Below are 14436 nucleotides of genomic sequence, written 5' to 3'. Positions count from 1 at the left end.
TCGACGGGTTCAGTGTATACGAGGAAGGCAGAGCTATGGAAGAGTACACCATGGAGTGAAAAGAATGCATGCAGCGCTTCCGAGGAACTCGATACCGGGAGGAAGTCTACTCAAGTAGAAGGTTAGAGTTGAGTTCGGGTGAGCTCAACTCCAGATGGCCGGAGCATCACCCAAGTGTATAAAAAAGTGGGCGATCAACTCAAAGGTTGACCATCCTAGGCACCTCAATTAACTGGAGGTGCCTTGATGCTAGAGGCACCTTAGTTGTCTTGAAGTGCCTCAAAAGCTAAACTTTGGAGGTGCCTTGGATGAACTGAAACGCCTTAGATGCCTAGGAACCATTGTGGAGCGGATAAGCAATGGATTCCAGCTTAGCACAATTGAGGCGCCTTTGATGAGCCAATGTGCCTTCGATACTTCCAAATCAGAAAGTGGTCATTGTGGTGGAGATAAAATTCAGCTTTGGAGGTGCCTTGGATTAATGGAGGCACCTCGAATTGCCACATCAGCAAAATAGTCATTTCAACTGGTACACTATAACTAGTGTCCTAGACTAGTTGTAAAGACACATCTGTTCTTAAACTTCTGTAATTCATTTAGAGCTTTCAACTACTACAAGGAGTTGTTCTACCTCAAACCTTTCTCAAAGAAAGAGATCTCTAGTGTGTTTTTTATTATATTGGATTAGCAACCTCCCCAATTACAAACTAAGTAAATCTCTCGAGTACCTATTTTCTTTATACTAGTCATCATGCAAATGTATTGCATGTGTAATATAATATATGAATACGAGTAAATTACTGCCCTAGGCCAATAAATTAGACTTGGTAACGATACACTAGGCCCATGCAATAGTGCAACGCAAGGACGACGCTCGAGAACCCCAGCAATAAGCTACTGTAATAGACTCTTTCTCATAAAAATTTAATTTAATTTTTTATATCAAATATTAAATTGATAAGAACAGATACTACACTTGATCATAACCAAAATGTCGAGAAATGTATGCTTTCTAACACTACCAACCCAAGGTATTCATAGAAATTTTTGTGTTCATAGTATTGTCATTCTAAGATGTGAGACTAAAGAGAACTAGAGAAAATTACAAATAAGCCTTAAAATTATTTTCAGTGTGAAAAGAGAAAAATGACATTAACGTAATTTAATTTTAGGCTTTACCAAAATTAATTATGAAAGGGTTCAGATTCTTAATTAAATAGTAAGATGTATTATTTTTAATTAATCAATTTGTCCTTGCTAGTAAAATAGCAAGAGAAGTTCTAATTCAATTTGCAAGCTATTTACCCACTCCAACCAGTCCAACAGATCCAATAGCCTTTCCTAGGTTTTCTTACACAAGATTTTCAACAATCAATAACTAGCAAAGCCTAATCTATGGTAAACAAAGATAAAAAAAATCAAACAATATTGTCATGAAATTGAAAAAACAAAGTCTTGACTCTGATACCAATTGAAAGGAATTTCTTTCTCCTAACCATATGAATTCTAGGAACAAAAGGAATTTGTACAAAGAAAACAATCTCATGCATGAAGATATAGTTTCATCAAAAGTATGACATAATAACATAAAAACATGAATAATGATAAGGAACCTTGATTGCAGAGCCATGTTCTTATCTTGAAGCGTCATGATCGTATCCCTGAGGAAAGAGCAGCGGAATCAAAAGGGTGATCTTCCAAGGGAATTAGGGTTGACTGTGTCAAATCCTCTTTGTTAATCGGGAACGAAGAGATGTATCAAAGATGATACCCTAAACCATTGGGGACCTCTCCTTTATATAGGTAATGCAATCTGTTATCAACTAATAGATGATAACGGGTCAGACTAAAGAGTTCTACACATTAAATCCACTTTTAATAACCCGAAACTCAATAACTTAAGTTAGATCACTTTAATAAGTTCAGTTTGTACTCATATGCACAACTTACAATTAAACTCACTAATTAGAAATAATAATCAACATATAAGGTAAACAAATTGATCAACTCATTTGAGACAAATATATCACTAACTGAACCATTTAAACTAAAACTGAACAAATCAATTTTTTTGGATCTAATTGAATCGACTGAACTTTCGTAAAAAAGCGAACAAACCAAACTGATAAAATATTAGTTAAATCGGTCGAAAATTAAAATAACCAAACTTTCCATTTTTGTTGGACTTGGGAGGATAGATGAGTAACTAAACTAAGGAATTAGAGATTTTAAACTCCTAATTTCGGTTACTAAACTAAATCCAGATTTTTGAAATTAAGACCGAACCTATTTGACTGAAATAATCAATATTTTAAGAAAATAACTAAATTTCCCAATTAACCAAACTTTTACTCACCCTCAGACTTAACAAAAATGAGAAAATTGATTGGTAATAAATAACAGAGGGGAAAAAAATCATCAAAATGTTTATTAGAATTGTGTTTCTATTTATTCCGTGACATCGGAGACAAACAAATTGGATGGATAGGTTGAGCTAAGTTTAAATAAATACAACGATTAGGTTGATTAAGTTCGATTATCCTTGGAGATTCATCAAGTTGGTTAAGTTGATAAGTTCATTTGAAACAAGTATATAATTGAACTAACTGAATTGTTTAAATTAAACTAAACAAATCGATTTTTTTTACCTATATGAACTGGCAGAAGTTTTGTAAAAAAAATCAAATAAATCAAATTGATAAAACATTGGTTAAATTAGTAAAAACCAAAATAACATAATTTTCTAATTTTGTTGGACTTGAGAGACGAGGAGAGTTATGAATTATGAAATTATGGATTTTAAACGCTTGGTTTCAATTATTAAATCAAATTCAGATTTTTAAAATTGAGATTGAATTTATTTGATTGAAATAATCGATATTTAAACAAATGAATTTCTTAACTGAGCTTTTAATTTTGGTATTGATTAATTCGATTTAACAGACATTTTAATCAAAACTGAGACGAAAAAAATCGATCAAAAATAAAAATAAAGATATTTTGATTTTTGTTGGACTCCCAGGTGAGTCCCAATTTATAAAATTATTAATTTTTAACTGATTCGGTTGTTAAACTAAATTTTAGATTTTTAAAACTAACAAGATTTGGCAAAAATAATCAATATTTTAAGGAAAAAAGTTGAATTTCTGAATTAATTGAACTTTTAATTTTGTTTAGTTCGGTTGATTTAATTGACCTTTTGCGTACAGTTGGGACGATGTTTGACAAGGATGATCAATCTTGTAATATAATCAGAATTATATTATAAGATTAATTATTTTATTTGGTATAATTTTAAATTTGTAATGTAATATAATAACATAGAATTGGGATTATATTTCAACCTCAGATTTAATATGTCAAATATACCCATAGTCTATTTATTATACCAATAGATCATTATTGTTGCCGGCTACCGAAGTCGTTGCTGGCTGTTGAAGCTGCCACTGGTCGCTGAAGTTGTCGTCGGCCGCCGAAGCTGCCGTCGGCCGCCGAAGCCGTCGTCGGCCGTCGAAGCCGCTGTCGGCCGCCGAAGCCGCTGCCATCACGGCCGTCATCAGCTGCCACCGTCACCCGTCGTCGTTCGTCATCGCTCGGCACAGAGGTCGTCAGCAGCTACCGCTGTCACCGTCTGCCATCACCGACCGTCGACAAGAGGTCGTAAGATATTTTTATAATTTTATAATAATATAAATTATATTACATATAATACTTAGACGTGTGGGTTATGACCGCCATACCTCGAATACACCACTCTAATTTTGTTTAATTTATCATTCTAATTACTATTTACACTATGACATCACATTTAGTTTTAGAAAATTAAAGTCAATTTATTCATTCAAATATTTTTCCCTACAATTAAATAAATTCAAATTTATCCCATGAAGTGAAATTAGGGATGTAAAAAATACTAAAAAATTTTGTTTACCAATAGTATCGTATGTATATGTCGAATTATATCAAAAATCTTATATATCAAAAATTTAAGTAAGATATTATATTATATTAAAAAGTCAATATAATATTAATATATAATTTAATAGTTCGATATTTATCGTACTGATATCAAAATTTAATTATAAACAATATAAATTTATACCAGTATGATTTTACGATATCAATATAATTTTTTTATATATTAAAATTTTTGATATAGTATAAAGTTAAAATTTTTGGTACAGTATAAAGTTTGAGATTTTGATATCGATATACCATACAAAATCAGCTCTTAGTAAAACGCATGAATCGTGTTAGAAAATATACCATAAATTTAACAAGATCTTAATTTTTTACTAATAGTCAAGTGAGTGACCTATTTAATTAAACGGATTTGTCGGGTAAATTATATTATGGTTGGGGCGACCTATTCAATTAAACGGGGTTGTTGGGTAAATTGTATTATGGTTGGCTCATTGAATTAATAGGTTGGGTTTGGTTGGTGGAGACAAACAAATTGGATGGGCAGATTAAGCTAAGTTTAAATAAATATAACGATTAGGTTGGTTAAGTTAGATTATCCATAGATATTGAAAGCTAAGAATAAACATCAAAATATTTATTATAGCGAGATTTCAATCCTCAAACCTATGAGTTGTAGTCCCACTACACTACTACACTTCCACTGTACCACTTTAATTATTTTATTACTTTGATTATTATTTAATCCGTGACATCACATTTAGTTTTGAAAAATTAAAGCCAATTTATTCATTCAAATATTTTTGTCTCCGCAAATAAGCATATTCAAATTTATCACACGAAGTGAAATGCAAGCACCATTTTAGAAAATATACTAAAAATTTATCAAGATCTTAGTCGAGTGGGCGACCTATTCAATTAAATGGATTTGTTGGGTAAATTATATTGTGGTTGGTTCATTGAATTAATAAGGCGGGCTTGGTTGGCGAGAACAAATGAATTGGATGGACAGTTTGAACTAAGTTTAAACAAATAGGACGATTAGGTTGATTAAATTAGATTATCCTTAGATATTCATCCCCTTGGTTAGGGGATAAGGTAAACAGATTGATCAACTCATTTGAGACAAATAAATTCTATGAACCTAGCAAACTAGTCAAGCTTGGTGGCCAAGTTAAACGAAGATTAGGCCCGACAAGTCAGGTGAGAAGGTTTAACCGACCAAGGCGGTTAGATTGAAAAGTTCGAACGAGCTAGTCATGCCTAGTGGTCAGATGAAAAAGATCCATCGTCAAGCTAATTAGGCTTTAGAGTTAGGACAAGATAGTTGTATCAATTGGGCTAAGTGGATTAGTTGAGCAATCAAAATGGTCATTAAAAAAAAATTAAACAACCTATATAATTGTCGTTTATTCATAACATAGGAGAAGAATAAGCTCATGGCGTTGTCGTTTTGGAAACCTTCCCACATAATAATTGATATTTACATAACATAGTGCTGAGGGATTTATATGAACAATGAAGCAACTGTATTGTGCATTTACACACACATCTCCAGGGCATAAATATTTTAACTGCTAGGAGCAAAGTTCATGCAAATTGGTGGATCAATTCTAAAGATCGACAGGATTGCCGATGGAACAGTCCATATCCCATCTCCGCATATCAGGCCTGATGCCACTGCTCCAGCATAGTCCTCGGCCTCCTTCTCATTCAACCGTTCCCAGACGAACACAATCACAGTTCCAACAAACATGTCGATCGCAAAATATGCTCCTATGTAGAAGGGAACTGCCATTGCCATCGGTATCGGGATGTACTTTGATACACTCTTTGGGGTTGCATCCCTCAGAAGATTAATTATCAGCGCAGCTACAAAGAACCCACAGCATATCTCCAGACAATGCTGTGGCAGTGCTGAGAAGCCCTCAACACCTAAGATGGCCATTTCCCGATAAATGACTGCATAGGGAGCCTTGTAGGCACCATCGGGTGATCCAATGTCAAAAGCAGTCCAGTAGAGCCAAAAGGTGCCGGGAGCAATGACACAACCTAAGGCTGTGCCAATCAACTGGGATACAAACATGGACCTTGGAGAGGATAGGGTGAGGTAGCCTGTCTTGAAGTCCTGCATAAGGTCAGCAGCAGTAGAAACGATGGACATCATAACACCACACGCAGCCAGCCCAGCAATCACACCACCTTTGCTTCCGACCAATGAAGCAAAGATGAAAAGTCCAATCTTCCCATAGGTTGAGGAAAGGTTCCAATCAGTGAGGCCAGTACCATATGAATTACAGAAGGCCAGTGCAGGCGCAACAACGTAACATGCGAGGACGAGGTACCATCTCATCTGCGGAAAGATGTTTGGAATTACTGAAGTTGATATAGCAGCAAGAGCAATGTACCCAGAACCTGCAAACCAGGATGGTATGCTATCCTTTAAAAATGTTTCTTCTCTCTGATTTTCTTCGGTTAAAAGCTTGGAGCTTGCATCATCTGTAAACAAGTCGGTTAACAAGTAAATTTATTAGGAATTTTATTTTCCCTCCATAATATTAATACGCTTTCTTGCCACAAAACACACAATGTATGACACAGACAAGGATGTTCTATTTTGGAGGTAAAAGGCTAAAACAAGGTGTTTATTGAACGTAAACATCTTTGAAAGATGAAACAACAATAGAGACAATAATCTGCAGAAGGTAGAATACAGTCTTATATATACAGTGAAGAACTGGTCATCTGTTAGGTTCGTGATTTAAAATGAGATATAGATTTTTTGAGCATTTAATGAAAGATAAGAACCGTGTTAGACTTGTGAATGACCATGTTAATGACACTCATTCAACCAAATAGCTTGCATAAATTGCATTAGAAAATATACTGAAGTAACTTTCTGTTTTGCTGCTTTGCTAGATTATTGCCTTGAGCAAGCAAAAAAAAAGAGGATCAACAACACGAGGTACCTTGATGAAGTGCTACTAGTGGAAGTGATGCCTTCTTTGAGCGTGAATTCATGATTTCCTTGACAGTTATTATCACTATTTTAATCAAGTTGTAAAGACCATCTCCTAGAATAAGAGAGACTGCTATGAAAACCTACAGATAGAATTTAGAAACTGCCAATCAGAAATTCAAACAATGACTACTTGTGAATAATTCTAAACAAACCAGAAAACTTAAAACACAATTTTGTTAAAATCAGAAACCCAATGTAATAAGTACTTGTAGAATTAGACAGAATCATAAAGAACAAGGATGAAACAAATGTTACAGTCCAAGGTTCTGAATGATAATAGGTACATAATTAACATGAATAATAGACAAACCAGAAAACTTTAAACACACAAACTTTCATGAAATCAGAAACCCAATGTGTAATAAGTACTTGTAAAATTAGAAAGAACAAACCGAATAATCAAGAACAAGGATGAAGCAAATATGGTAGTCCAAGGTTCTGAATGATAATTAGGTACATAATTAAACATGAATAATAGACAAACCAGAAAACTTAAAACACAACTTTCACGGAATCAGAAGCCCAATGTAATGAGTACTTGTAAAATTAGAAAAAAGAAACAGCATCATTAAGTATACGGATGAAGCAAATATGATAGTCCAAGGTTTTGAATGATAATTAGGTACATAACTAAACATAAATTTCATCATTATGTTTCATAGATTGTAGGAAAAGGTGATTACACTCACCCCAGTCGCCTCTCACAGCCCGTCCCGAAGTTATGTGAAAGGAGGTAAATCACGGAGTCAGCTTATAGCCGACCGCCAAGTGGCTAGGGGGTGGGAGGAGTTTTTCCCCGAGGGCATACAGCCGTTGGGAATTGATCTCTGCCCGATTGTAGTAAATCTGTCACCCTCTAGCCAACTAGACACCCTGTGGGGACCATTATGTTTCATAGATGACTACATGACAAATTCAATTGCTAATATGAGGTGATAATGACAAATTCCATAAAAAAAATAGAAATCTAGAACCACAATATCTTATTTGATAAGGAAAATCACTAAGATATCGTGATAGTATAACAAAGTAGAATGTTAAGCATGTGTTACATTTCCTGCAATTATCACCTAGATCGTTAGGTTGTTACTGCTACCCAGATTGTAATCTTCTGTAGCAAAATGTGAAAACCTTTGAGATTGTTCAATGTTTTAGGACAGTTTTTAGATGTATTTATAAGTTACAATACAATTAATAAAAATAGAGCTAAGATATTTTACAGGGGAAATGTACAAATGTAAATGAAAAATTATTCGACACTAGAGCCCTATTTCCTACAAAGCAAAAGAAGGAAACAACTATGAAAAAAAAGAGTGCAAATAAAAAAAATCAATGGAAAAAATTTGCAATTTTCTTTTTACATTTTAGCAAAGGGCAAACCCAACCTTTCAAATACCATAGGCACATTCTACTTTGGTACTTACCAAAGAGTGTACTTGTTTTTCAAAATATCCCTCCACCCATCTGAACCAAAGCATTGAATCACCCTCCGCTGCCCAATCCGAACCACGGTAAAGAAAGAACCAACACTTTGGCCTCTAACAGTGGTTTGATTCTGTTTGGGTGGGAGAAACAAGTTCGATGCCTCGACTCAAGCAAGTGAAGGGCGGCCTTTGATAGAAGGAAAGAGGGGAAATTTTTAAAACTTGATTTGTAAGTGATAAAAAAAATAAAAGGATTTTTTAATTTTTTTTATGCTCATATTGAGTTCCAATGCATGCAAAAGACAAGAAAGCAATATAGAGGAGAATTAAAAAAAAATCAAAGAATTTTCCTTCCCTATAGTTTTTTCTATCAAAGAAAATAGAGGAAATGTGCAGCTAGGAAAATCTATCTATCAATTTATTTGCTTTCCTCGTAAGAAACACATCCTAGAAGTCTAGAACTAGGTAATACCTTGTAACCATAGAGGCCTTTGAAGTCATTATTTCCAAGGTTATCTGGATACCAATCCCCTGCTTTGGTAGAGATGAATGGCCAAAGGAAACCCCAAGATATGATGGCTCCAAGCAGGACTGAGCAATTAACAATATGTGGGCAAATGAGACCGCATCCGACATATGTGGGGCTAAAGTCAAAATAAAATCTGCAAAAAAAAAAAGTAAGTCAAAAAGAAAATTAGATAACAAATAGATAAGCAATCCCTAGCTTGTATAGGGAGTCGCATTTGTTTTTTTTGTTTCGCATGTATAAAGAATAACTTAATAAAAAAGCAATACAACCGAAGATACATATAATTGTCTTTGCAAGGACACATGCCAATATTAAAATTTTGCAGATTTTTTATGCAGATTAGATTGTTGGAACCAAAGGTTCAACCCTAACAATCTGGTGGTTGCTTACTCATTAGCTTATTGCCTTGCCTGCAGGCACTTACATGGGCACAGGTAGATACTTACCATAGTTGTGTAGGCAGAAAACTCAAATCCTTAAAAGTTTCACCAAAAGTGCAACACGAAATAGCTTTCCTATAATTACCAATGAGATAAAGTCAACTAAAACACATCAGCCTAAAGTAGGCCAATGGTAACATAAAGGCATGCAGGCTGTAGTAGAAAATACTTACGTGTTCTTAAATGCTGCGAGTCCAAGGCTAGGGAAATTATCAAACCCACATGAATCTCCAACACCACTGAAGAACCATTTAAAGCAGCTCCAGAACAAACTTATGCTTAAATACTTTCCCAGGCAACGTACTTGTTTCCTGCAGTATATTGCATAACAATCAGCAATCCTAGAGGCACAGAATAGGCGGTTCATGTTGCCAAGAATTTACTTTATTGCTTCTGCATGTTTTTCAAAGCAACTAGTTAGTAACAGTTGTGAATCAATTGCCTACCTTGATCATCAGCGATAAAATTTCACCAATATTAGTGAAACCATATCACCACTTTATCAAATACTAAGCATGCATAGTTGCGTGGCACGATGACACAAAAACGGTAATTTTTTTTATTCAGTATTCAGTAGCTAACATGAGTACTATTATTACAACACTGTATTCATAGTCACATGGCATGATAACACTAAAGCCATTGTTTTTTAATTCATTCTTGCATTCTTGAGTACTATCATACAAGTAAAAGTAATTCACATTCACAATCTCATGAACAACTTAGATATCACATATGAATTATTGACGGTAGGATGTTCTCATGTTCCACATCCATTAGTTCCACATAGACATGTATGGTGGTCAGTTACATAATATATTAGAAGGGTGTCTCCCTGTAAAATGACTAATTATTTTGAGATGGAATGAGCTCCATCCTGGTTTTAAATGGTATTAGAGTTACACAAATATCTCAGAGACATGATGGGCTTGAAAATCTGCTTTGAAGCTACAATGTTCCTTGCCCATTGGTCCCACATGGACAATGTTCCTTACCCTCTTAACTGACTGATCATTTTGAAATGGAAGGAGCTTACTCACAATTTAACATGAAGGCCTTGGGTCTTCCTTGTCATAAGGCCCACCGTTCCATTTCAATTACCTCTTCTACCTTTCAGGCTACAAAGTGATATGGAATTGCACTACCCAGCATATAACCTATAAATGTCATTATAAGTAGGAACTTTTTGTGTGTTGAACTTTTTGATAACTTATCATATAACAATTCACATCAGTGGATTCTTCTTTTTCCCTAATAAACTACCACATAATCAGTAATCAGAACAAAAGAGAGATATGGAGATCAAATAAGTGGCCACTATTTACCAATAAAAGTTTTAGCTATGTTGCTCTTCCATAATGTTTCAGAGCTGAGGCAATTCAGTAGAAATAAGTAAAATTGATGGTAGAAGTTAGTTAAAAATTTGCAAGATCTAATTTCCATTTCTTGAGTAGATTTAAACTATTTAAGCACAATATAGGTGTGAGATACATTACCCTGCAAGCTCAGCCCCTGTGTTAGTGTGAAAACTGTTTATCAACAAAGCTGTAGCTGTCCCGCTGGGGTATGTAAGCTTGTAATCAATTACCATTACCTGAAAAATTCAAGCAAGCCAATACATAATATGTTGAATAAAACATTTAGGCATAAAACAGACAAATTTGCAGGTTACAATGTAATACATGCAAACTAATCCTGGCATCAGAAAGTAGGATACAATTTTAATCTAATAGGCAAAGCAAAAAAAAACTACTTTCATGGTAGACAAATTCTCAAGTGATATTATGATAGATTCTCAGTAGCAAGTACCTTGCGCAGAGCCACAAGGCTAAATAGCCCAAGAAAACTCACAACAAACATGAAACCAATCATCCAACCCAGAGATGGATTTTTAACATCCTCTGCTCTGTTACCTGGATAATCAGATCCTATAAGCTCATATGTCCTTTGATCCATAGAGAGCATATATGAGCCAAACCCCCCTGACAAAAAGAATCATAATCACAAAAATCATCTCTGCTATTCAATTCCTACCACAAAATTCTAAGAACCTACGAAAACACTACAAAAGGATAAACTTTTAGACAATAAAAAATCATCAATATATAATAACGAGAAAGAATCCACGCATCACAATCTCAAGTTTCCAAGCACATGAACCATACCATACTGCAGGGCATAAAAAGATTGCAGAGAAAAATATAAGCATTGTTATTATTAGGTGTTTTATAGTATGCTAGAACACGACTTGATTATCTCTGAAAACAACTTAAGTTAACCTCCCTGGCATCCGACACTCATATTCTACCTTAAACTGTCTCACTTGCAACCTTGGTTGCCAAGAAATGTATCTAAAATTTTGTTCTTTATTTAGTTTTTCTCTTTTCAACCTGCAGTGTTCTTCTTCAGATCCCTCGGACTGTCCGTGGTCTTGCCACCATGAGGTCATATTGAGAATGTTTTAAAAACAAAAACAAACAAAAATAAAAATAAAAGGACTCGCAGATCAAACAAACAAACATCGGGAAGAGAAGCCGCCAAGTACCACTGAAGGCCAATCCATAGCACGCGACCACGCACGTCTGGATCACCGTGTTCTCCTGCCTGGTGAACGGCTTGGACCACACCCCGATCTTGGACGTGAATTCGGTCCAGCTCTTGACGAAGAAGAAACCCAGAAGCCCCGCGGCCACGTTGAGGGACGGAATCACCCCGACGGTGAGGTTGAGCTTGTGCGTGATGATGCAGAAGAGAGAGCCCAAGACGACGCTGACCAGCAAGCCCCTGACAGTAATCTGCTCCTTCCATGCCGGGATCTTCTCGTTCTCCTGCTCCACCGACAAGAGCGGCTCCGAGATCCCTGCTGCGGAGGTCACCTCCGCCATTGCAGCGCCGAGAGGGAACGTCTGCGGATGCAGATCAATCGATCGGGCCGTTGTCGCGCAATGAGGACCCGTATGCGAAAGGGATAAGGGATTCTCAGAAAGAGGGCGATTGCAGCCGACGGAGAAAGGACATTGGGCGGTGACGTTTACGGAATTACCGTCCTTATTTTGGCGGGTAGTTGAGCGCCGGATTGAAGCTTTCCATTGTGAGTATATATATATAAGCGAATAACAAAATGCCACGTCAGTGAATTCGATAAAAAAAAAAAAAAGAGAATTAAATGCAGATATTTACTTAAAAATATCTAAGATAGGTGTCTTGATAATGCAATTTAATGCCTAATATTTACCTAATCCAATTAAAAGAATATATATATATATATATATATATATATATATATATATATATATATATATATATATATATATATATATATATATACTTTAAGTGCTAAGCTACACTTTGTGCGCTGCCACCATGAGTGAAATTCGACGTGGGCTATTTGACATGACCAAAATTCAATTTTTTTAATCTCTCTCTCATATGCATGCAATAATTTTTCTCTCTCATTTGCATGCAACAACTATAAAATTCTCATTTCTCTCTTATCTGATTGCATGTAACAATCACTGTACTACTAATTTTTTAAAGGTGATGTAGCTGCTATAATATTGTAGCAGCTACTACACAATAGTTGCTATATGTTGCAGCAGCTTCTGTATAGTAGCTATTATAACGTGTAGCAGTGTTATTGTGTGCTTACTATATTGTAGCAGCTACTGCACTGTTGAAGCAGCTACTACACCGTTGTAGTAGTTTCTGCACCCTTATAGTTGTACTCTTCTGCATCGTCTGCTACCGTTGTAGCAGCTTTTGCACCGTTGTAACAGTTACTGCATCGTTGTAGCAACTACTGCATACTAACTGCTATAAGTTGTAACAGTTACTGCATACTAACTGCTATAAGTTGTAGCAGCTACTACATTGTAGCAACTACTCCATAGTAGCTGCTACAACGTTGTATCATCATTATCATAATATTTTTTTTGCATGTAATAATAGGAGAGAGAAGATAAAATTTTATTTTTATTTAAAAATAAAAAGGAAAAAGTTGTTGCATGTAGATAAGAGAGAGATTAAAAAATTAAATTTTAGCCATGGATTTCGCTCATAGTCGCGCACAAAGCGTTGCTTAATATATCAAATCTCGCTATATATAGATAGCAGTTTTATCAAATTAAATTGAAGAGATACAAATTTAATTAATATTTAAATAATTTTAAAGAATATTAAAATAACTTTCAATTATAATTACTTAATAATTTTAAATATATTAGAACAGTTTGAACTAAAATTAATAACAAAAATAAATAGTGTGTTTTTTTATTTACCACCTTATTATTATTTCTCTTTTATTTTATTTATTTTTGTAATTCTTAATAAATCCATATATGGAATCATAAAATCCTATTAATAATCCTTGCCCGTAGATCTATCTTTCCAAAACTGTCATCCTATCCAACAAATCACATCATATCATACTAATCCTTCTAAAACTGCTGTCTTCATTGGATGCCTAATCGTGAATTAATTAATCAAATTGAAACAGATAAAGACACAAAGAATCATTCCTCCAAATCACATCATATAATTTTGCCATAATTATATTGTAAAGATCTGAAGTACAGCTCGCACACACTCAGAAAAGTAAAGCCATAATTACTCCTATACATCTTATAAAAGGAGTGTGTTTTGCAGCAATTCTATCGGTAGCTGCTAACATTCGATGGGGAGATGTTTCAATGTACATCCGTTATATTAATGTTTTATGTGGATTTCATAAATATAGAAAGAGGTACATATAGGTATATATATATCAAGTGTATAATGAGATAAATTTTAGATCGTCGGTTCCTAAAATTCGACCCTTGATCATTACGTCAGAAATATCATGTGTCCATCATCTGTGTTGAGGCAGGATCTCCTGGACCACTTTTTGTGGTCTAAGGGATGTGGAACTCGTATTTACAGCCGGATCGTGGCCGCGATCCGGTTGCAAATGGTTGCGATCCCTTTTTGGGTTCATCGTCCCCACTAGGTTATAGTTTTTATTCGGAGCGAGCGGTCGGAGGTCGTCCGGAGGACACCCTCGCTCGGCATCCAGTAACCTGGCCACTTATCTACCACTGGAGGCCTCTGGGAGGCATCCGACCA

General features: G+C 35.1%; 1 protein-coding gene and 1 pseudogene across 1 annotated transcript; both read right to left on the bottom strand.

Moving 5' to 3' along the window:
- Positions 1-828: 828 nt before the first annotated feature.
- On the bottom strand, positions 829-1007 carry LOC122049727 (annotated as a pseudogene).
- Positions 1008-5298: 4291 nt separating this feature from the next.
- Positions 5299-12377, bottom strand: LOC122046164 (probable metal-nicotianamine transporter YSL6). The gene is made up of 7 exons (XM_042606717.1): positions 11882-12377; positions 11146-11318; positions 10833-10930; positions 9510-9647; positions 8840-9029; positions 6891-7023; positions 5299-6420 (listed from the first exon to the last, which is right to left on the bottom strand). Exons 1-7 carry the CDS (start codon positions 12219-12221, stop codon positions 5492-5494), a joined length of 2001 nt encoding a protein of 666 aa, XP_042462651.1. The 5' UTR covers positions 12222-12377; the 3' UTR covers positions 5299-5491.
- Positions 12378-14436: the final 2059 nt, after the last annotated feature.

Source organism: Zingiber officinale, chromosome 2B (assembly GCF_018446385.1).
Source record: "Zingiber officinale cultivar Zhangliang chromosome 2B, Zo_v1.1, whole genome shotgun sequence".
NCBI lineage: Eukaryota > Viridiplantae > Streptophyta > Magnoliopsida > Zingiberales > Zingiberaceae > Zingiber > Zingiber officinale.
Note: the sequence above shows the minus strand (reverse complement) of the source record. Positions and strands in the feature narration are given on the sequence as shown.

Coding starts and splice junctions, on each gene's coding strand:
- LOC122046164 (XM_042606717.1), bottom strand. CDS start 12,221: ATGGCGGAGGTGACCTCCGCAGCAGGGATCTCGGAGCCGCTCTTGTCG. Junction 9,648..10,832: donor ACAGGGGCTGAGCTTGCAGG/GTAATGTATCTC, acceptor AATATACTGCAG/GAAACAAGTACGTTGCCTGG. Junction 9,030..9,509: donor CTCGCAGCATTTAAGAACAC/GTAAGTATTTTC, acceptor TTTTTTTTGCAG/ATTTTATTTTGACTTTAGCC.